The sequence below is a fragment of the Falco peregrinus genome, chromosome 3 (genome assembly GCF_023634155.1).
Source record: "Falco peregrinus isolate bFalPer1 chromosome 3, bFalPer1.pri, whole genome shotgun sequence".
Taxonomy (NCBI): domain Eukaryota; kingdom Metazoa; phylum Chordata; class Aves; order Falconiformes; family Falconidae; genus Falco; species Falco peregrinus.
Genome location: NC_073723.1, coordinates 47,855,026 through 47,876,939, shown reverse-complemented (window position 1 = coordinate 47,876,939; position 21,914 = coordinate 47,855,026). Strand labels below are relative to the sequence as shown.

At 40.8% G+C, this 21,914-nt stretch overlaps 1 protein-coding gene across 1 annotated transcript; it reads right to left on the bottom strand.

Annotated features, from left to right (window-relative positions):
* Positions 1-1,622: 1,622 nt before the first annotated feature.
* Positions 1,623-14,663, bottom strand: LOC101913893 (epidermal retinol dehydrogenase 2-like). The gene is made up of 6 exons (XM_005238233.3): positions 13,568-14,663; positions 9,516-9,647; positions 7,927-8,026; positions 6,097-6,241; positions 5,015-5,137; positions 1,623-4,516 (listed from the first exon to the last, which is right to left on the bottom strand). Exons 1-6 carry the CDS (start codon positions 13,895-13,897, stop codon positions 4,423-4,425), a joined length of 924 nt encoding a protein of 307 aa, XP_005238290.1. The 5' UTR covers positions 13,898-14,663; the 3' UTR covers positions 1,623-4,422.
* Between the last annotated feature and the right edge of the window lie 7,251 nt (positions 14,664-21,914).

The following is a 21,914-nucleotide window of genomic DNA, read 5'->3' as shown; positions in this document are numbered from 1 at the left end:
CTGGGAGCATCTGATGGGAATTAATTGTCTTTATGTGGTATCCCGAGACCTTTTGCTGGGTTTCTTGCAAGCACTGGTACCTTGATGGTGTGCAAGGGAAACCGTGCACATCAAGGTCTTCAGGCTGGCCCCTGTGTTATGCTGTCTTTTCCCATCTGTTTCCTTTGGTCTTCTCTTTGTACTAGTAATTTACTCTCTCAGATTGTTTTCACTTTTCAAAACTGGGATCCAAACAAACTTGTTAGATAAAATAATGAGTTTTCCAGGCTTGGAGGATGATTGGGCATTTGGAAAGCCTGAGGTTGTTGCGGGAATGTTTTATAATTTAATGGGATAATGCCAATTCAGGTGATTAAACAGAACAAGCTATCAGAATTTCTGGGAAGGTCCATTTGTTTCTATTAGGTTCTGCAAGTTACACCTTGGTGCCTCTAAGATGTTATTCCATGCTTAGGTACACAAATGAAGAATTCGAGCATATATGAGAAACTGCAGTGATGACTTATGAAGAATATAAATTGAATCTGATTGGGTGGAAACATTTATCTCTCAAGTAAAAGATGAACTAAAAAACTCAGGATGTAAATGTATGTAATATATCTCCATTTCCATGCAATGGCTGTCTTCACTAGAGCTGTGTGTTTTGGATGGTTATCCCGATTTGGTTATGGCAGTGCAGACCTTTGGGTCTGAGCCTAGAAGCCCACTGCATAATGGTGCCTATGGTACAGTGTATTGTACATAGCACCGTATTCTCTGCTTTCTGCAGATGCTGCAAAAATGCTCTTCCTCCAGAAGGAGCTTTGCTGCGGGGCAGAACTAAGCTGCACTGAGCCAGCCAGCCTGCGGACCTTGTCCTACAGTAAGCCTCTCTCTCCCCTTCATGCTCTGGGGGTTAAGGAGTCACAGGGTGCCACATACCACCAAAACCACCTGAGCTCTCACTTACAGAGTGAAATATCCAAGAGGGTACAGAAATTGCTGAGAAACTAAAGTTGCATGTGGTTGCCACTGAAGTTTGCTTAAAGAGTTTTGTTAGATTACAAGGTGACTCAGTATCATTCAAATGCTGCTCTCCTCGAAATGCTTATAATTTGAATATGATTAATGTTCTTTATATGATACCCAATTCCACAACTTCCTCTGTAAGCAAAATATGCTCTGCAAAGGTATTTTGTGCTATTTGGTATAAAACAAGAGCAAGAAACCGGTTTTTATCCGACATCACAGATTAGCTCTCTACCGATGCAGCGCCATAGGTAGATTCAGCCCATGGCTAATCTGCCTAATCCACTTGTCGCTTTTTCTTCCATTTTCCAGAGAACCAAGACTACTCCCAGAGGAGAAAGAATGAAGATAAACTGCCTTGCAGTCCCATTTTCAGCTTCAGTGGTAAGAGAATTTCTCTTGCAACATTGTTTTTGTGTGGCGGAATTCCAAATAAGATGAAAGCCTCAGTGGAGGAAAGTACATGTTTCTCGAGAGTTGTCAGTAACTCTGAGATGCTTCTTAAGTGGTACATTATATTTCAAAACACAAAATAATTTTATATTACAAAAAAGGAACAGCATCTGATTGAGTCTTCTGAACTTTATTAGGAAGGTCTTAGCTTACAGGTTTAGAACTCTGTTACAGGATCCATCACACTTCTTTCTGTACAAATAAAAAATGAAATCTTTTCCTGGTATTTTCATAAAAAAGAGTGAGTTACTGATTTCTAAGGCTGATAAGAAGATCTAACAGATCACTATGAGAGTTAGAAAGCATAAGCTTTACAAATTCCTTCTTGAGACAAGCACATTAGCCAGGGAAAAAACGGAGCCAAAGAGTACCCCTGGCAGAGATTGCAGCAATACAGAGTAAGGCTTTGCAAGGTGGCTATGCAGAGTAGGTGAAACATGGCTTAGAAAACACAGCGTTATTTCCTTTATATTATTATTAAAGTTTTCATGTCCTGTGTATATAGATGGTAAACTTAGCAACCTCAAATGTTGGTGGTAAGGTTGACAAATTTTAGTTAAAGAAACTGCGGGGGGTGGGGGGGGGTGGGGGTGGAAAACAGTGGTACTGAAAGGAGAGCCCTTACAATGCGCTCTTTGGATACAAATACTTAATCCTGACATACTGGACTTTTAATGATGGCTAGTCCACCAAATCCTAATGTGACTAAAAGGTAACTACTTCAAATGTGAGCCTCATTTTACAAAGAATTTTGAAATATAGGACTCTCACCTTGGAAGCCCTGTTCATAAGCTCTGCATTGCAAGCAATGAAATTATGTATTAAGCATATTCAGGCCCTAAATACATTCACAAATATAATGTCATGGCAGTTTGTAGTCTCCTGTAACCATTCTTAAAACCAATCATAGATCAAATTGCAATGTTCATGTGGAATAAGGAAATCCCAAAACTCAATATATTTGCTTGCAGTTGAGAAAATGATCGTTATTTGCAGGGAAACAATTTAGACTTTGTTCCTGTCTCATTAGTAGGAGAAAAAACATATTTCAATTACTGATCACCTAGAGAGTTTTTCAGAGTATAAATCAATAAACATTGCTTTCTAAAGAGCCAAACTTCAGATAGGTTTCTCCTTCTATCACCTAAAATTTTCCCCGTAATATCTATAGGGTACATGAAAAAATTTACTGAATGTATGTTTACTTTGAAAACACTGAGATTTGAAAAAATAGGTTCTTAGTTGGACTGTGCACTCAATAGGCATTTGTAGCTGGAAGGGAGCTTGTAAGTATGGGGTTAATTAAGTGCAGTAGAAATACGGTGACAAATGTGGGCAATAGATGACCGTTCAAGGTTCTCTTGAATTCCTTACAGTGGAGTTTTAAAAACCATGCTTTGTAGATTCCTTATTCTGGTCTACAATTTATTTATTTTTAAATTAAGCAAATTATGAATGGTTTACGTTAGCATTTTCTGAAAATTTGCATGAGGATTGATTTTTATCATTTAAGTACCAGGCAATACTTTTGCTTAGCTAATCTTTGAACTTCTGCTCTTGGGGAGTTTTTTCCTTTAAGACCTTTAGGTTGTTATTTCATTCAAAGACAGCTGAAGGACATGGCTGTGACTTCTCTCCAAATATGAGATTTTGCCCAAGAGCTAGCTCATAACTGGCCAAGAACACATGAGGTATTCCTCCTGTCTGTCCTCTTTTTCCCATGATTTACAGCAGAGTTATGTTTCAACAGACACCTCATTGAAATTTCAGTCTCTGAAAGCCATACAGTCCATGGGAAGTTGTTGCTCGGTCACTTAACATAACACCTATGTAATTTTGAATTTTAATGATTTTTCAGAAATTACTCTGAAAATTGCCAAAGATTTCTTGCACAGATTCCTCACAATACTCTTAAGTCAATTATTTTCTAAGTAATTTTACTAAAGTTACTGAACCTTTAGAACTGTGTGGACCAGTTTGCAGGTCCAGATTCAGCTGCTGACTTCAGGGACCTAACCTGGGACACAACGTCTTGAACCCAATTATCTGGCCTCAGCAGGGTACTTCAAAGCTGCATAGGAGCCGACAGGGTCAGAGAAGGGAGTCAGATGCCTGTGGACTTCATCAGTGTTCAACATGTAGCTGCCTACAGCAGATGCTCACCGCAGAACCTATGTTTATAAATGGGTGATTTCTATAACGGATTTTTTCCTGTCTGCTTCCTCTGGTTGTGGGGGCTTCATCACCTTTCCGTTCTGAGTAGGCACATTACTTTTTTGCCACCACCACAGTTTTACAAAACATTCTTTCTAAGCCACAACCTTTGATAAATGATCCAGTATCAGCCTCTAGCCATGGACTAAAACCAAGGCACATATCCCCTGTAGAACTGTGTTTAGAAAAGTGCACTGTGACTAATGAGAAGCACGGTAAGCACCACAGCACTGCACTTTATCAGCGCTCATTGCAGTTCACTCCTCTTCAGGACACAGGCTCCCTGTGCAGCTCGTCAGCCAGAGCACATCATCCACAGTGCCTTTCTTCATTTTGGCTTTGTGTGAACTGCAGTGCTGTTTTGACACTGAAAGGGAAATATGTTAAATGCTTTGTGTTTTTTTTCTTTCTGCATGAACAGTAGTGTGTTTTTCCCATGCTTTGAGATTTTGCTTAGAAATTGAGAATTCAGAGTATGAAATTAAGTCAAACATCCCTGCCAGGTCATACAGACTTTTATTGAGAGCTCAGATAAAAGCAGCATGTCATCATAAAGTGAGAGAGCAGGCTGTGGCTATAAATCAGTGATTAAAAGACAGTTATGAAGAATTAAATTGCATGCTCAGCAATGTCAGATATCATACAAGAAGCAAATCTTCTGTCAACGAATGATTCTGAATTAATTTTTACTGAAAATTTTCAATTAGATGGCACTTGAGGTCTTCAGAATATTTTGACTGAAAGGTTTCAAGCATTTTCCTTCCGACCAAAGGCTTTATCCAAGCTGTTGGTGATCTTAAAGCAAGATTCGAAGAGTAGTATCATTTTTCTAGGAATGAGACTGATAAGACAAACACCAAGTTAGCCTTATGTTTTTTTAGAAAAATGTATAAATAAACAAATGATAAATTTGTTATATGTGCTCAATACTTCTAATGTCTGGCAATAACACATTTGGTGCTCCCATGTTATAAATGGGGGGAACAAATGACAGACCAAGCCATTCCGTGAAAGCCCAGCCAGTGGTGAAGGCAGTTACTGGCAGCAGACAGTTCTAGCCCAGGCATTGCTCCCAGTATACCACCACAGGAAAACGTTTGAAATTTCTATCCCCATAACTATATCTTAAGATGTATATTAGAGACAGAAGTGGACAGAGGAATGCTTTTCACCTAGATTATTAAAAATAACAACCTCTTTTTCTTCATAATTTGGCATATAACTGGACTGGCTGCAGGAATACTAACTAAAGAATTGCTTTTACTAAACTTTCCTGCTGATTTTGCAGACATATGGCAAAGGAAAGAAGGCAATGCTAGAAGATGAGTCACATTCTTACATTTTGAAAGCAAGAAAGTGTAGAGTCAGAGGCATGATTAGATAAAACTTTTCCTTTTGAATTGCATCCATGATCTTGCCGGCTGCACCCTCTACATCATAAACAGGAAGAAGTAGTGGGTTTCTGGTGAAATAAGAAATGAAGTATTATGAAATTATAAAACTACTTTTGAGATGTATTCCAACACAGAAATAATTTAATTAAATAATTTAAGAATTTTTCCCCTTCCCCTCAAGTAGCCTTCAAAAGGAGTCTCCAGTTCTCTCTGTTCCTGCTATCATCAAAATAAATTGAAAACGCTTTGGTGATGTGAATTCTAATGACTTGTGCAAGCCCTGCTCCAACCCTAATGAAGTTCATGCCCACAGTGACTGCAGCATTGAAAACTACCAAGCTAAGCCCTACTATATGCTGTTCTATGCACAGTAGTGATGCCCTTTGCACACCACCTCCTTTTCTACTGTAGATGTTGAGGCAGCAGCTAAACAGACCAGGACCAGGCCTGTTTCCAGCCAGGAGGAATGCTGTGCTCTACATAATATATGCTACTACAGGATGATGAATGGTGGAAGCAGGAGCAGAGCACTGAAAAAACAAGATCACGGGTACTGTAATGACTAATAGAGTGCCTGCCACCTCTCCCATCACTACAGACATACAGCCACTCACCCAGTACTACCACCACAGCTATACTCACTCAGAGAAGTATAGTACCTGCTGATACAGATAGTGGGACACGTCATGGGGTATCCTGAGAGCCGTAACTGTAATCACAGTGCCAAAATTTCTTAGGGCACAGAATCTCAACAGTCAGTGCCCATTCTGCTAACAAATAAGGTTGCCTTAAAAAATGCTGTGCATCCCTAACTGTTCCTTGATTGTGAGATTATACAGTCCCTGTTGCACGTCAGTCATTAATTGTACACAACACTTGGATTTCTTATGTTGAGACACAGTTGTATGTGCCAATAGGGCAAAAATACTGAATTGAAAAGCAAATCAACCTTATAATAGCTAGAGACTGAATATGGCATATCTAGTGAGTAGTGATTCTTTTTTACATATGAAATAGTTTTACTTACTGGCATTGAAAACCTTTAGCTAATTTAGTATTAGTAAAATAAGGGCAAATGATTGTGGTTTTAATGCCTTGTTTTCCTGCATGATACAGTTCCGAAGCTATGGCTTCCATCATTCCAATGATTGCACACTTACTTGCAGCATAATCTGAAAAGTGAAGAAAGAAGAAATAGCCAAAGTATGTCACAAGCATCCCAGTGTTATATACAGAAATCAATGCTTTGTAATAATATTTAAGCCCTCAAATTACCTAATTATGTAAGTAGAAGTCTTGTAATTAGTATTTTAAGGATGCTGTGCATATTGGTGATGCTAACTCTGAGGGTTAATGGCTCTTCCCATGACTGATGCACAGTTTTCTGAGGATAAGATTAATGCTTTCCAGAGGACATTTTTTTTTGAGTGCACTATAGAGAGATATAGGAAGATGAGCTTATTCAACATTTCATGTACATTTCCAGATACTCATATGCAAGCCAGGCCTTCTTGGATTTCAGAACATCTTCACCCTTTAATATTACAGGTTACATTTCAGTAAGAACTATTTCTGGTGCTAAAATCTAAATATCCTACTTATAAATGCTGCTTTAACCTATTACTTCTTTTGATTTGCCCTGCAACTACAGTATCATTTTATTTGCCTGGGAAGACTGAATCTTGTCTAAATTTTATTGCTGAACATATGGAACTCTGTCCTTGGAGATAATAAAAAATTGCCCTCACAAGGCCCTGTTCAACCTGATCTAAGTTGTGTCTGCTTTTATTTGGGGGGGGGGGGGGGGGGTTGGACCAAATAACCTCCAGTGATTCCTTCCAACCCAAATATTTTATAATTTTGCAACTGTAAGAACCTTATTTTAATACAGAAATTTACATGTGGTTTCCTAAGGCTTTTTCAAATGTGTGTGAAAACAGTTAGATACAACAAAATCCAATTTTGTTAAAACAGTAACTTCAAAAACTGACATCAGAGACAGTTTGTTATTCTTCAGGGATTCAACCACAGTGGATGATGGAACCATACATAATGCATAGCTTCAGTGTAAAAAGTTATAAATGCAGGTCCACTTTCATAAGCCTTACAGATAAATGATGAAAGCTGGATGTGACCTATTATCAATATAGAAACTGACCCAACGATAACAGGTGGCAAATAACACTACAGTAGCACCATCAGTCAGCAGAAGAAACATGAGACACTTATTACACTGAAGTTCACGTTCTCATAGGGTGACCTAAGAGATATGATCAAGATGTCAGAGAGCCTTGAGGAGAGACTGGGCAGCAGACCCAGGCTGATGAAATAGTCAGGACTGTAGCAGAAAGCTCTCCTGAGGGAAACAGCCAAGAATATGGAGCTGTTAAATAGCTTAAAACACAGTTCATCCAAATTAATTTTGAGGAAAACTCTGCAAAAATGCCTACTGGACCTGTAAACCATTTTCCAACTAAACGTATAGTTCCAGGCGTAACCCACGTATGTCTCAGAACTCTGAACATTCATCTGCAAAAAACCTGCCATGAGAAAGTGTTAGACAACCTGTATGCGGGGCTCCCTCTCACTGCACATGTATGAGCTGTATTGTCTTTCTTCTGTGGAGGTAAGACAGGCTGCAGTCAGACAGTAAAATCTGCAGTGAGCTCCCTCTGCCACTGAGGCAACATGCCACCATCATCCTCTTCAACACACCACCACCACCTTTCGTATCTGCAGGCTCTTCCTGAGTGTTCGATACATCAGTATAAACTGCTTAAACCAAGCATTCGAGAGATCTCCAAGAGAAGTTGTTTGTATGTAGATCTAATTTGTAATGGCACTTGATGATACTAACCTGACATTCTGTACAGTCCCAACAATCCTGCTGCACTGGCTATGCTAACCAGGTGTCCACGGTTACAGGTCATCATGGCTGGAAGAAAGGCCTTGCAAGTCTAAGAGACAAAAAAAACCCCAGCCCTTCATAATGAGACATGCTAAAAATACTGCATTCCAAATTAGGCTTTACAACCTGATTTGCTTTCTGGGTCTTCAATATACAAGAGGCCCAGCTGAACTTCTATCTCTAAGAATTTAGAAATGAGAGAGAGCATTTCCTTGAATGGCTGCCCTCTATCTGAAGATCTGCCAGCGTTAAAATAATGGTGCTAAAAGCAGCAAAGTTTGTTATTTTCTCTGCCTTCTGGTTCCTCACAGTCTGTCTGAGACTACTACCAAAGATTTGGTACACAAGAGGGAGCCAGAAGTCAACACATCAAGGGGAGCTCAGCTGTCTACCAGCCCCAGCTGCTACACACCAAACTGCCTGACAACTCCGGGCACCCCAGACCACCACTGTGGGTGATGCTAATTATATAGGAGGACACTAGAGTTTTATGAGGGGGAAGATAAAAACAAACAAACAAACAAAAAATACTCCCAAAAGACAAGAGCAGTAACAATTTTTTGTCAGTAGCTGAGATGTCCTGCAATGTCTATTTGACTCCAGATGTGTGTGCCTACTACATGGTTTTTTGGTTGAGGACCCATGGTCACTGTCCTGCCATATGTCTCTTCAGACCTGTCAGGTAGAACATTTCTTTCAGTCCCTTTACCTTAAGTATTTGGAAGAATGATGCACTGTGGGCTGGAAAATTATTAGAGGACTTCCATCTGCAATGATTTTCTGTTGAGAAATGCCATTTAGCTACATTTTTCCCTGATGCAGGCTACTCACTCAGGCATATAAAACACAAATGCTAGAGGGGGCAAGAGTAACACTCCCTCACAGCAAAACCTTCTAAAGGTCAACCGAGACCCTAAATAACAGCAAATTCCTTCAGAGGTATGAAAACAAACCACAACAAAGATAATACTATCAAGATTAGTTTTCTATGTACATTAAGCAGATGGTGACTAGGACACGCAGCACAGAATCATAGAACCATTTAGGTTGGAAAAGGCCTTTAAGATCATGGAGTCCAACCATAAACCTAACATTGTCAAGTCCAGCACTGGTTGTACCTCCCTGAATGCTACAAGTCTATTAGACAAAGCCTTCTGATGCCAGCAGACACCAGGAGCAGGAAAGTCACATGCCATCACGTCAGCACTAACTTCAGCCACAGCTGTGACAGCCACAGCATGTTGGATGACACAGCTGCACAAAATTTTGATTTACCAGAGTGCTCAAGCAGGTCTGTGTTAATATTACTGAGACATACAGAGGGGCCTGTGAATTTGGTGTGCCTCCAATTACAGGATGATCAAAAATACATATCTTCCCCCATTCAAGGCCCTTCCCATCCCTATTCCAAATTGGGTTCCCCAGGTAGGTGCCACCATGGGGATTTTCACACTAAAATACTTGCCTGTATTTTACTTGCATTACACTAAAATACTTGCCTGACTTTTGGTCACCCAGGAGAGAAAAAAGTACTTTACCCAGACTTGAGAGAAGAAGTTGACTTTTAAGGACTTTTCAAAATCTTCATCTGGAACGTCACAGAACTTTTTCCCAAGCAGTATGCCAGCATTATTGATTAGAATAGTAACATCCCCAACTTCCTTTCTAACCTGAATAAAAAAGGGATAAACAGGAAGCTTTAGAAGGCATCCTTGCCTCTTGTGCTTTGTTTATGAAAACTTTTAGTGATATTTGCAAGTATTTATATATCTACTAGAAATGTAAATACCTAAGAACTGTTGTACTGCATCAGCTCAAAGGTCCATCTATCCCCATAGCCCTTGTCTCATGGCACAAAGCAGTGAAAAAAGGATCAGGACTAAAGTCTCCTCCAGTGTACGCCTCAGCTTTTCAGACTCTGCAGTGCAGGATCTTCCTGAGAGAGCTAAGGTATCTAGACCTTTGTATTTAATATATTCCCATGATTTCCCCCCTCAAGAATTTGTCTAATTGCTTCCTGAACTCCAGAATACTTTTGACTTCCACAGGAACCTAAGATAATGAGGTACAAAGCTTTAGTGTGCACTGTGAGCATGCTTTAATTGCAACCTGAACATTTCTTGTCCCCTCTTTCTGGTATTGTGAGAATCTGTACTCCTCAGCCAAGCCTGTTCAACCCCTTTTCCAGATCTTTTCTACTGAACAAAAGAGAATTCAGCACAGATCTTTGGGAGATACCAATCCTTTGAGCACAGAAGCATGTACCATGAAATAGACAATACCACTTGGAGAGAAGGCCAAAATCACCATTAGCTCAATTTGGATTTGTTATAAAAAGATTTGATTCCTTGGATTATACTTGGATTTATATCAAAGCAGATGCCAAGATTTACTTATAGTATTAAGAATCAGGCTCACCACAGAGTTTTTTTGTGCTACAGGCAGTTATTTGGTGTCTCAAAAATTGTGTAAAGACTACAAAAACATAAAAATCCCAGATATGCTACGGTCTGGCAATTTGGGAACAGGTACTTGGATCTGACTCCCCAACAGCTGAACTCCTTTGGCTCTCTCTGGGAACCTCAGCATTCAGTGAAGACTTGGTACTCCTCCAGCTGTGTCCTAGACACATATAATAGGCAAGCAGGGCTCAGATACTAGCACTTTCCACCTGCCCAAATGAATGCAAATCCAGACACTGCTGAGTATGGCAGGAACACCCAACTCTTCCTTTGTAGGACAGATCTGTACTTTCTCCCCACTCGTACCTTTCTAACTGCCATGTCAGTCCATATGATGATCCTCTTTTTTTCTTTACAACATAGTTTCCGCAATGGCGGCATTTTATTTAACCTGGCTTCATTTGACATGTTTACTCACTACCCCAAAAATGTGGGAAGCGTGACTTCCATTTACAAAAAGTCAAGCTGATTATTCTTTGGTATGTATTTCTTCAGATGTCTATTAATTCTTCTATTTATTGTCATTTCTACCAATTTTCTATAAGACAGGTTTGTAGTTTCTTTGGGTCCTCTCAAGTGCTCTTTAAAACTGGCATGTTTTACTTTACATCATTCCTTGGACACTTGTTATAGCAAAACAACCCCCACGGATTTCTGGCTCATCAGACCCCTATCTGATTTCCTTCAGAATTCCCAGGTGGAGACTGCCTGACCCTGAAAATTCGTTGCTGCTCACCAGTTTATTCTAAAACCTCTTCTTTAGGCACTTTGATGATCTCATTTCCTTCCTAGAAAGTAAGGTTCCATTAATGGAAAATACCTTTTTTTTTTTCCTGCAGTGAATATACCAAATAAAAGCAATTAATTTAACTTTTCTGCTCTTGCTTTATCTTCTGTGCCCAAGATCAAGAGTTTTCATATTACCAGTCAAAAAGCTGCAGGTATTTCCATGAGCAGAAGAGACCCCTAGCTGAAAAACTTGATCTAAAAAAAACACCTGGCTGCATTATGGCTGTTCAATTCATGCAAATATCTACAAAGGTGTTGGTATTCTTAACAGTATTTTAACACCTTAACAGCAATTCCTGAATTTTAAACAGCACTCTGAGTTTCTGCTTGTAGGTCAGTCTGCCCACTTCAGGATACTCTTTGCTGATATTGGCACAGCAGATTCTGCAGGCTGGAGCCCTGTGGCTGATCTGGTTAATGTGTTTGGAGACTGAGAATTACTTGAGTGCACAAAACAAACATTTTGAGACTGTTAAACTAAGAACAAACAAATAATTTCAAAATATTCAGCATCAACAGAAAACTCCAACAGAGAAATTACTTACATAAGCTTAAACTAATAATTTTGTTGCATATCTTTGCAAGAAGCAGATAGCATTTATGGGAAGAGGGATTTAATGCCAATTTCAAATGTTATTTTTAAAAGAGATTTGATCTCAGTCAATTCTAAAGTGAGTTTCATCCTTGCAAAAAGGGGATTCTAGAAGAACTGCTGTTCGATTTATAGTATCATTCCAAATAAAGATCAAGTGTCGTATTTGAAGTACAGACCATAAGTTGCTTTGACTGATTTTTCATCTTGCTGGGAAGTGGTAACAGATATTACTATTGTTGAAGTTACTGAGAATTCCACTCCAAAATTGTAGGAGGCGTAATCAGTGCCTTACACAGGGATCACATCACCTGTACTGCCCAAGTGCTTGGCAAAAATCATCCTCCTTGAGCACTGAGTATTGGGTCAGCACAGGCCAGGACACCGAATACCTTGCTCATCTCTGCAGACATACTATTATGGTGCAATATATCCTTGCCACCACTGTCCAAGTACTACTATGATATCACTTGTGGTTCTTAACATCTAGCACCAACGGCCTCAAGTGGAATTTTCTTCTGTGCACTTAGTTGGCTGTGCCCCAAATGCTGCTAACAAGTATGGGTAAAATAATACCTTGCTGACTGCAAGCATGAGAATTGCAGTTCCAGATACTTACAGATCCTGAATCTAACTTACCCTTTAGAAATACTTTTCATCAGGAATATTTCTTGAGGAAAAAAAAAATCTATTTCAAACTTCCATAGTTGTCTTCAGAAAGAATTAAACTGTTTTGGTTAAAAGTAAAAGCAACAACCACAATGCAAAGAGGCCTCCTGATAACTCTTAGAAAACGAATATTACATTTCAAGGCTATTTCAAAACCATCTATCAACATTCACGTAAACATTTTAGCTAATTTCTCTGTCGTACGCCTGTGGACACAGAACGTCAAAGATGTGACTTGAGAGTCACATATATAAATTCTCAGTATATGTACTTAGCAGAAAAGGAATTTATCCTTGGATAAAATGGCAGAGTGGCTAACTGGATTATAAATCAGGTTATACTGGGAAATATTTTCAGGCAGTTTGTAGTTTAAGGACAAGTAAAAATTAATAATGTTAGATTAATGTCCAGTTCTGGATTCTGATAATAACGATTAAAAAATAAAGTTTACAAAGCATAGGTCAGCACAACACAAGAATGCAATTTAAAATGGAATCCTTCTCTACCTTACTTTCCAGCTGGATTAACCAAAACATAAACTGAAGCAGAGCCATCAATTTGACTGGAGAGCAGCCATGTCCCAATGATATTTCTGAAAGCATTACACCCCACATGGCCCTTACGGAATTACAATTTTCTAAACAAACAGACAAAGAAAAAAAAGACACTCCTACCACCCCAATATCCGCTGATGTTTTTTAGGTTGGGTATTTATTTATTTATTGGTATCTTAAAAAAATATTAAAGATTAAATAAGCTAATATCATGGAGCTAACCTCTGCTGCATGTTTCATCATACTCCTTCTAAAAGAAGTAACCATCTCACAATGGAGACTGGAAATGGATACAGCTTGACAGAACAGATTAAACCCCAGTCACTTTATTGCAAACATAGTTTAAGTTCCATCTAGAAGCTACTTGTCAAAACGAGGTCATTGCCCTACATGAGTACTTCCTTCCCTTAGTGAACAGTGCAATATCTTAAAAAAAATAATAAAATTCAATAGCATTTGCTATGCAAAAGAAGCAAAAAATCAGAAGCAAGAAGCCAAATCAGAAGCCAGAAGCTGTATCTTACCTTGTCTGCCTGTTCATAGACCTCCTCCTTATTGGTACAGTCACAGTGGTAAGGAAACACTCTCTTAGCTCCAATTTTTTGGGCTAATCTGCTTGTTTCTTTGTTACCTTCATCATCAACGTCCCAAAGAACCAAGGTTGCTCCCAAAGGAGCAAAATTTAAGGCAACATGCCTTCCAATCCCATTTGCAGAGCCAGTAATAAGCACTATTTCCCCAGCAAAAGTTTTTTTGCATGAAGGAACTATGAATAAGATTAAATTCTCAAAAATTAAAAAAAGTAGTGACTTCAGGAACTGTAGTATCTTCAGGATGCTTTTGAAGTTGAACATGATTTTTCAGGCACAAACACCCCTCTTCTGTTAAAAAAACGCAGAAATACATTATGTTACTGGCCCCTCAAGACACTCAGATGCCGACTAAAAAAAGAGCCTGGCTTTCAAACAACTATTTCTTTCACGTTGTTATTTTGTGCAGGTACAAAATACCTTACTAGTCTTGTGATAGCTGCCGTCTTCGTACTAGTAGGATGAAAGCAAGTAACTTCTGCTAGCTCCTACACACCTGCTGTTGCGTTCCAGAGTCTTCAGCTTCCACCTCGGTTTTTAAAAAGGTTTAGTAACACACATTTTGTGTACACACAGGTATGTTGCGGCAATGGCTATGGAGTACTCTGTTCTCATAGCAAGGTGGTATTAGCTGAAGAAAAAGTACGGAAAAAGCTGGTGTGCTACAACCTTGGAAAGGAAAGGATCCATTTTCCAGTGCCCTGCGGCCCGGATCACAGGACGTACGCTGTCATTTAACAGCAGACTAGCGACCGCACAGAAAAGCACGGCCCTGGGGGCTACCGGCCTTGATTTTCATCCCGCTTTCAGACCACACCATTTCTTTCACAGGCCTCGGGGGGGCAGCGCCCACCGCCGGCCGGCCGGACCCAGCCCGCCGCCCGCCGCCGCGGCCCGGGGTAGGGGGTGACTCCCGCCTCCCTGCGGCTGCGGTCCCCTCCCCGCCGGCCCTGCCCCGGCAGGGCTGCGCGCCCCCTCCCGCCGCGGCCTGGCCGCCCTGCTGCGCGGCCGCCCCCGGCCCCGGCCCCGGCCCCGCAGCCGGCGCGACCCCCGCGCTCACCGCCGGCGCGCGGCTGCCCCGTACCTGCCCGCCCGGCCCGGCCCGGCCCGGCCCGGCCCGGGGTTTGGTTCTGCGCGGGGGCGGGCTGGGGAGGTGCGCGGCCGGGGCAGGCGGCGCTCGGGTGCGTGAGAGCGGCGGGGCGGCTCCGGCACCCTCCGCCCGCCCCGCCGGCAGGGCGGCCGCGCCGGGGCTGGGGAGCAAGCGCCCTTTGCTGCCTCCGCTGCGGCGGCGTTGTGGTTACGGAGCTAAACACTTCGTAATTAACAACACAAATCGGTCTTCACCAGCTTGCCCGCTGGCTGGGATGGGAGCGAAAAGGGAGATGCCGGTCAGAAGTGCCTCCCGGTGAAGCCACCTGTTTATCGTTGCTTCACATCTTCCAGAACACAGCTGCGGTTCCTCACTTTTCCATACAGGCGTTACCCAGCTGCAGAACCGCAGGCCGGCAGCGCTGCGGGCCCGCTGCGGCGCTCAGCCTGCCCCGGCCACCGTGGCATCTTCCCGCACTGTTCGTAGTAAAAAGGCAAATGAAGAGAGCGCTAATTACTGGCGGTACTTTGCATTTTGAGTAAGTGATGCCAAAGGCCTTGTCGGGTTTGTTGGCAGGCCATAGGAGGGAAGAACTTTGAATAAAGTCACGGTGCGCTCTGGTCCGCACATCTGTGTTGTAAACACGATTTTGTAGTTTAAAATTTAAATTTTAAATTAAAAGTTTAAAAACAGATTACATTTTTGGGGGGAATGATGGGGCATTTTTCATTTCAGCTGAAATAAAAAGGTAATTCACATAATTTGATGCAATTTGCCCTGAGAAATACGGTGGAAAATTCTGTGCTGTCAGTGATGTGCTTCTGTGCACACTTACCTGTTGCATGTTCTGTTCAGGTGCCGGCAAAAGGTGAAACACATCCATCGAGGCTGAAGGCACGTCTCAAAGCCTCAATGAACTGTGGTGCCAAACGAGGTGCCAACCAACGTAAGATAGGTGGGCAAGGTAATTCCAAGGATCTTATGCCGTAGTCAGAAATTACAATGGCAAAAGCAGCAGGTTACAGAAGGGGGACGGCGAAATGATTCGGTGGTGAATTCTTGGTTATGAAACGGAGCGGAGCTGTTGTTTGTTAGCACGTTTCAAGGCAAACTACACCGGTAGGGGGCGGTGTTGCAAGCAGAACTTTGCAAGCGGTAGCAGGAGGAACCTGTTCGCAAAGCACACGGTTATGCAGGTGTGTGAATGCATACATACCTCCCCTGCCCTGCCGCCGACCCGGCCTGAGGGGCAGCTAGCGATCGTTCTGTAAGTAGCCAAGATGACAATGATGATTAGTTACTTAGATACCTAAACGGGAGGCTTCAGTGTGGTAGTGGAGGGTTGCAGCGCATTGCCAGCGTTGAGTAGAGAGTGGATGTGGTAAGTGACAAGGGACTCGGGTGACACGGTGTATTTAGGATAGGCTGCATTCTGCTCACCACCAGCTAGATTTGATGGATCCTTTAGAGACTTGTTTAGCATTTGGAAATCGTGTATGTGTGGCTTTTCGTCCCAATTTTGTCCCAGTGTTTCAAAATGTTGAATTTTGCTGTCAAAGAGAAACTTACTCTTCTGGCTGCTGTACACACAGCAACTAGTATCTAGCCCCACACGTACCTTGGTCTGCACTGAACTTCAAATGGCTTGTACCAAAAGTTCCATTTCATAAGCGATAGTAAAAATACAGGAAAGAAATTGTCTCCGATGTTTGACTGCACTGAAAAAAGTCAATAATGCTACAAAAGCTATTAAATATATGAGACAGGACAAACGCACAAATAGATCAATTAAAAAGTTAAAGGTATGCCACTAACAAGATACAAGATCACGAACAGAAATAACCACATTTGGGAAAATTACTTTGTGCGTATGGGGGGGAACTGGAGAAAACTGGGACCTAATACAAGCTCCATCATAACTTCTGGGATCTGTTGACAGGCTGAACTTGTCTTCTCCTTCATAGGGGTGCTTATTGTGTAAGAACTTTATGTTTATCTCATACTAGCTGTTATTAAGTGAGCTGTTTTGCAGTCAGTGTATTATCACTGGCAATCCTCGAGTCACAAACTTGTATTTTGTATAATAAAAATCTTCAGCTGAAGTTCACTTTGTATAAGTCTCTGGAAATTTGCATAGTTGTTATAAGGCATTTGACTCAGTGATGCTGTCAGCGGGGGTCCCTGAATAGGTCAGTCGAGTCACCCTCCGATACAGTGGGCTGTCAAAACGCAGGTAGCGGACAGGCTGGTTGGGCACAAGGGCCTCGTCTTCTGACAGGCTGATCAAATATAACAGGGTTGAGGAACCCCCCCTTCTAAATAACACAGAATAACTTCTTGACATAACAGAAGTAAGAATATCTAGAAATAACAGTACACCAGTATCTTTATGCACCTTTGTATACTTTGTGTATATTCCATGTTACAAGAAGTTATAGCAGGCATATCAAATTAAGCCTGTTAAGTCTATCAAGCAAGTCTATTACCATAAATCACTGTCTTGCCTTTTCTGACTGCATAAGGATTGGTCAAAGACACATGCTAAAATCGACCCATGTAGTGAGGGATTTGGCTGAGGCTTTTTCATGGTGTACATCCTCTGGCACGCTTGCAGCTGTCAAGGTGATAAAGATGGCATGGTATTTCAGTAAGTGTATATGTTTGTTATGATACACAGAATTGTCAAAACTGCTATAGGCATGCGTAGTAAATGCAAGCGTAACTCATTTTATCAGCCTCTTGACTGGTAGTAAAGATTAGAGAATTACCTCCTGTTCTCAAGCCAGCTGGAACTTTTGAATATTTTTTGTGGATTACACATTGACAAACATCTTCTTGTTACTGAGGATGGGACGAAGCTTACTTGCAAGATGCTGAGGCAAATAATATTGAAATGCATCTTGATGTCTGAGCTGTAATGTATACTTTAAATATACATTGTTAATTACTAGTGATTATTAAATTCCACAGCTTTTAATGAATAATTATTAAGCATGTACCAACATATTAATAAGGCATTAATGTATTATCAGTATGTAAAACGTAAAACTCTACTGCAAAAAAGAAAAAAAATTGTTTACTGGAACAAGATTACTTTATTAAAAGTGTTTGACCAATAATTATTTTACTAGGCAGTTCAATAGCTTGTGTTTGTCTTTTTAAATCTTAATATAAGCCATTCATGTGCTGCAAAGAGATGTGCCAAACAAATGCTTTGATAAATACAGACAAATTGTGATATTTTAATATTTTCTGACAAAACTAATTTCTGCAGACTCTAGTAGTGCTTTAGATCTTTGCTGAATTTGTCAAAGAATTTTATTTCAGACATTTAAAAGTAGTCTGATATTGTGTCAGTGCCAACAATGAATGTAGTTCTGCAGATCATGCTGTAAAGTAATTTGTATTCATACATTTGGAGAAACAAAACCAAACAAAAAATCCAGATATGCCTAATTCCTCAGAAGTGAACTGTTTAGCACTGGTAAGGACTGGTGAGCAAAAGCAGCTCTCTGGAGGTCACTATTATTTACTGATGTTAGTGGACTGATATTATTAAAAGAAAATGTCCGGTTTTATACGGATCTAGACAAGAAGTTTATAACATCTGTCTGCGATACTGAATTTAGTCATGTGATTGATTTTTAAGAGTAATCCAGTATGGAACACACAATGAAATGGGGGAATCCCTTATTATATAGGATATATGACAACCTTAACTCTCCAGCCCTTCTTTAATAACTTTAACTTTCAGAAGGGCAGGGAATTGTCTTCCAGCTCTCTCTGTTAACACATTCTTTTGATCCATAGGGGTCAAATGTGTCAGTCTGAAATCTCACCAGATAGCTAAGACTTAAGTTAAATGAAATCAAAGTAGTGGTTTTATTAGTTCATCAGAAGGAAATGAAACCCTTAGCACAAAATTAAAGTATCCCTTGGATCTATGCATATTCTTTCTAACAGCTTTGCCCAAAACTCAGGACTAGAACAGAGCACCCAGGAAAGAATACACCTGGCAGTGAGCCTCTCATTTGGCCTCAGGATGAAGTCTATCAGGGGTACAAAGGCAGTGGCTGTAACTCCCTACAAATGACGAAGAAAAGAAGTTCCAGCTCAAAACACATGGATCTTGTATCCTTAATCAAAGCATGAGTTGCTTTCTTTCCCAGGAATAGTAGGGAACTGAGACGACCTCCTTTTCTGTGTTTTTTCCTTTTCTTCTCGTTGGTTCAATATACTTCATCACACAGTGAGCCAAATTAATTTTATTTCCAGTCCCAATGTTGAAGTGAAAATCGTGAGTTGCTGTATCAGATGGCTGTTGCAGTACTGCTGGGGCACGATCCAGGAGGTAACTAACTATAGGCTACTGCAGCTACAGGAGGGTTTGTATTTCTCATAAGCATTTAAGAAAGACTTTTAGTACTGTAAAAAAAATATCCTTAGCTATTGATTTTAAGCAATCCTATAGTTGAGCCAACAGAGGCATTGCAACTTAGATCTCTATAGTTATGTAGGGATGCCTCGGCAGGCTTGTGCACGCCACGGCCGTCTTTGAAGCTGTTGCTCATCTGTGTCCGCATCTAACCCTGCAAGTGCTTCATGTTCTGCCCATCGGTAATTACAGCGTGAGTCAAAGGGCAGCACCACCCTATGACTATGAAGGTGCTTAGACTACATGCCTACTCAGCACCGGTTTGTACTGCCTGCGATGTTGTGGTATCCAGATGTGGTATCTGTGATGGTACAGTCATATCTGGGGTAAGTTTCACAGAGCATCACCCCAAGGAAAACACAAGGCTGTTTTGTTGTGCTGTTCCTGAGGAAGAGGGCACAAAGCACGGAGCTTGGCATTATTGTACCTAAAGACACTTAAGGATTTAAGATGAAGAACCTCAAATCCCTAGAAATGTGTGTCATTTGGGAAAAGCTGCTGTTGACTGTGCTTTTTAGAAGTAAAAAGCCAGACATCTTGGAATCAGGTTTAGGCAAATAAGCACAGGACAAAGTTATAAAGTTTTCGGTTGTATGTAGGCAGGTCAAAAAGAAAACTGGCTTTGCTTCCCAGGGTGAAATGTCCATGTTCCCCAGAAGAAGCTTGGAAGGACATACATGTCTTTCCTTACATAGTCTATTCTTTCTGTCAAATGGTATTCCCTGTTTCCCAATTAATTGAAAAGACTACAGTTATTTATGGCTATGGAGCTATATATTCTTTTCTCTCTTTAACCTTTTTCAGCTTGAATGATAAACAATTGGTCTACTTCACTAGGGTAGGTTGGTTGTTTGCGTATGGGTATAATGGCACTTGAATGTACTCTTAAATAATATGCCCTTCTTGTATGCTGAAAAAAAAAAGTTCTTATGAAAAAGTTCTTGAGTTCTTATGTTAGTGACAGTAGTGGTGAGACTACAGAAGCAGGTTGTCTGGTCTCTTTGAGCCTGACTAAACATCACCCAGTGTCACTGTGCACTGTAGAGCCTAATAGTGATGGGTAAGGGGAAGGAAACTTGGTATTTCTGCTCAGGAGGGATCTGTTTTCTGAGATCACTTTATGAGATCAGAAAGTCTGGGCTGGATTCAGGGACTCTGAACCTCAACGGTAGTGAGAGAGTACAGAGCTGGTGGCAAAGGGGATGTGCTGGTGGATGTCTGGGCACTTAGGCAGACAAACTGCTATGTTTTGTAGTAGGTGGAGTTTTCTCAAAGCATGACTCAATGCATCTAACGAACCTGAATAATCAAATAGTCTGAAAAGCACCAATCAGAGAATAATGATGCCAGGAAGAAGTGCAACCAGGACACCAGAACAGCTGGAGTGTACTCACAGGGCCAGCGAACCACAGCAGATAGCAAAGATGTGCAGGAATTGGAAGGGCAGGTGTCTTCAGTAATGAGGGATATTATTCAGAAAATTATTTCCTCTAAGCATTTCTCTTTACCTACTACTATGCCTATTTATTTTGCCTCAGGTTAAGTTAGTGTTTCAATTCCTCTTTCCATTAAAATACTGAGAAAACTGAATGATGATAGCATTCACATTTACAAGAAGGTAGAGTAGGTACCCTGGCATCTTCTTTGGCCAGATATCACCAGTGACTTTAGCCTTTTGAGGGCCCACAAGGATTGGTGCTGGGACAGTGAGCGCTGGTATGTTTAAAAGGCATTTGCAGGCACTGCATGTTGTGAATGGGCATGATGCTGTGAACAGATTAATTTTATGCAGTGATGGTGAATCTCCTTGAGTCTAAAGGATCTCTGAAGAATTCAGAGGGAGAAGCTATTACTTCTGAGCCTCTGGATCTAGCTTGAGAACCTCATTTAACTAATGTTTGTCTCAGGGAAACTCAGTATGATGGGTACCTGGGAGCGAAACACCTCCCATATCTCGACTCTGCTGGTCTGCAGCTTGGTAAGCAACGTTTAAGCATGCATGGGTTCCCACGGAAGTTCTTTGCTTTGACTGGTTTCCACTGCTTCTGTTCAGATGGAAGCTGACAGCTTTTTTTCTGGCTGATGGGCAAAGAATGAGTTAATCACTTTCCAAGAACGACTTTGTCACATTATCTGTGTCATTAGCTGTCATAGCGTGACAGCTATGCCATATTAACAAAAAATAAAATAAAAAAGATATTCTTCCACATAATATTTTTCTAGACAGAGGAATGTGGTGCAGTTGACATTTCAGCTTCATTTCTCACCTTATCAGCTAGATATTTTCAGAGATGAAGATAGAAATGTAGAGAAATGTGAAAGTCCAACAGTAAAACTCATTTATATTACAGGTCATGATTGAAAAATGCTGATGTATATGTTCCAGCAAAGCCTCATGTGGCTTATCTACCTTGACTGTTTTTATGAGAGAAATTCACCTATTATTTATACTGCTTTACACCATTGTCTTCTGCTCATGAAAGAAAGAAAAAGCATTACCTGAATAAGTGTTTTAGAGTATTTTCCAGAGGCATTAAGTCTAAGAGTTAAGATGCAGATTCTCATAGGAGTGTAGGAACAGTCTTCATAACTGTGTCCTGTAATTTTACATGGATTGGAATTGAGATGAGCTCTGATCAGAGGTCTGCACACAGATCTCACTGCACTTGAAGTACAAGTCAATGCATACATCTACATTCTAGTAGGAAAATACAGTTGATAGGATCTTTTGCAAACAGTCACTGTTGGGCTGGAGA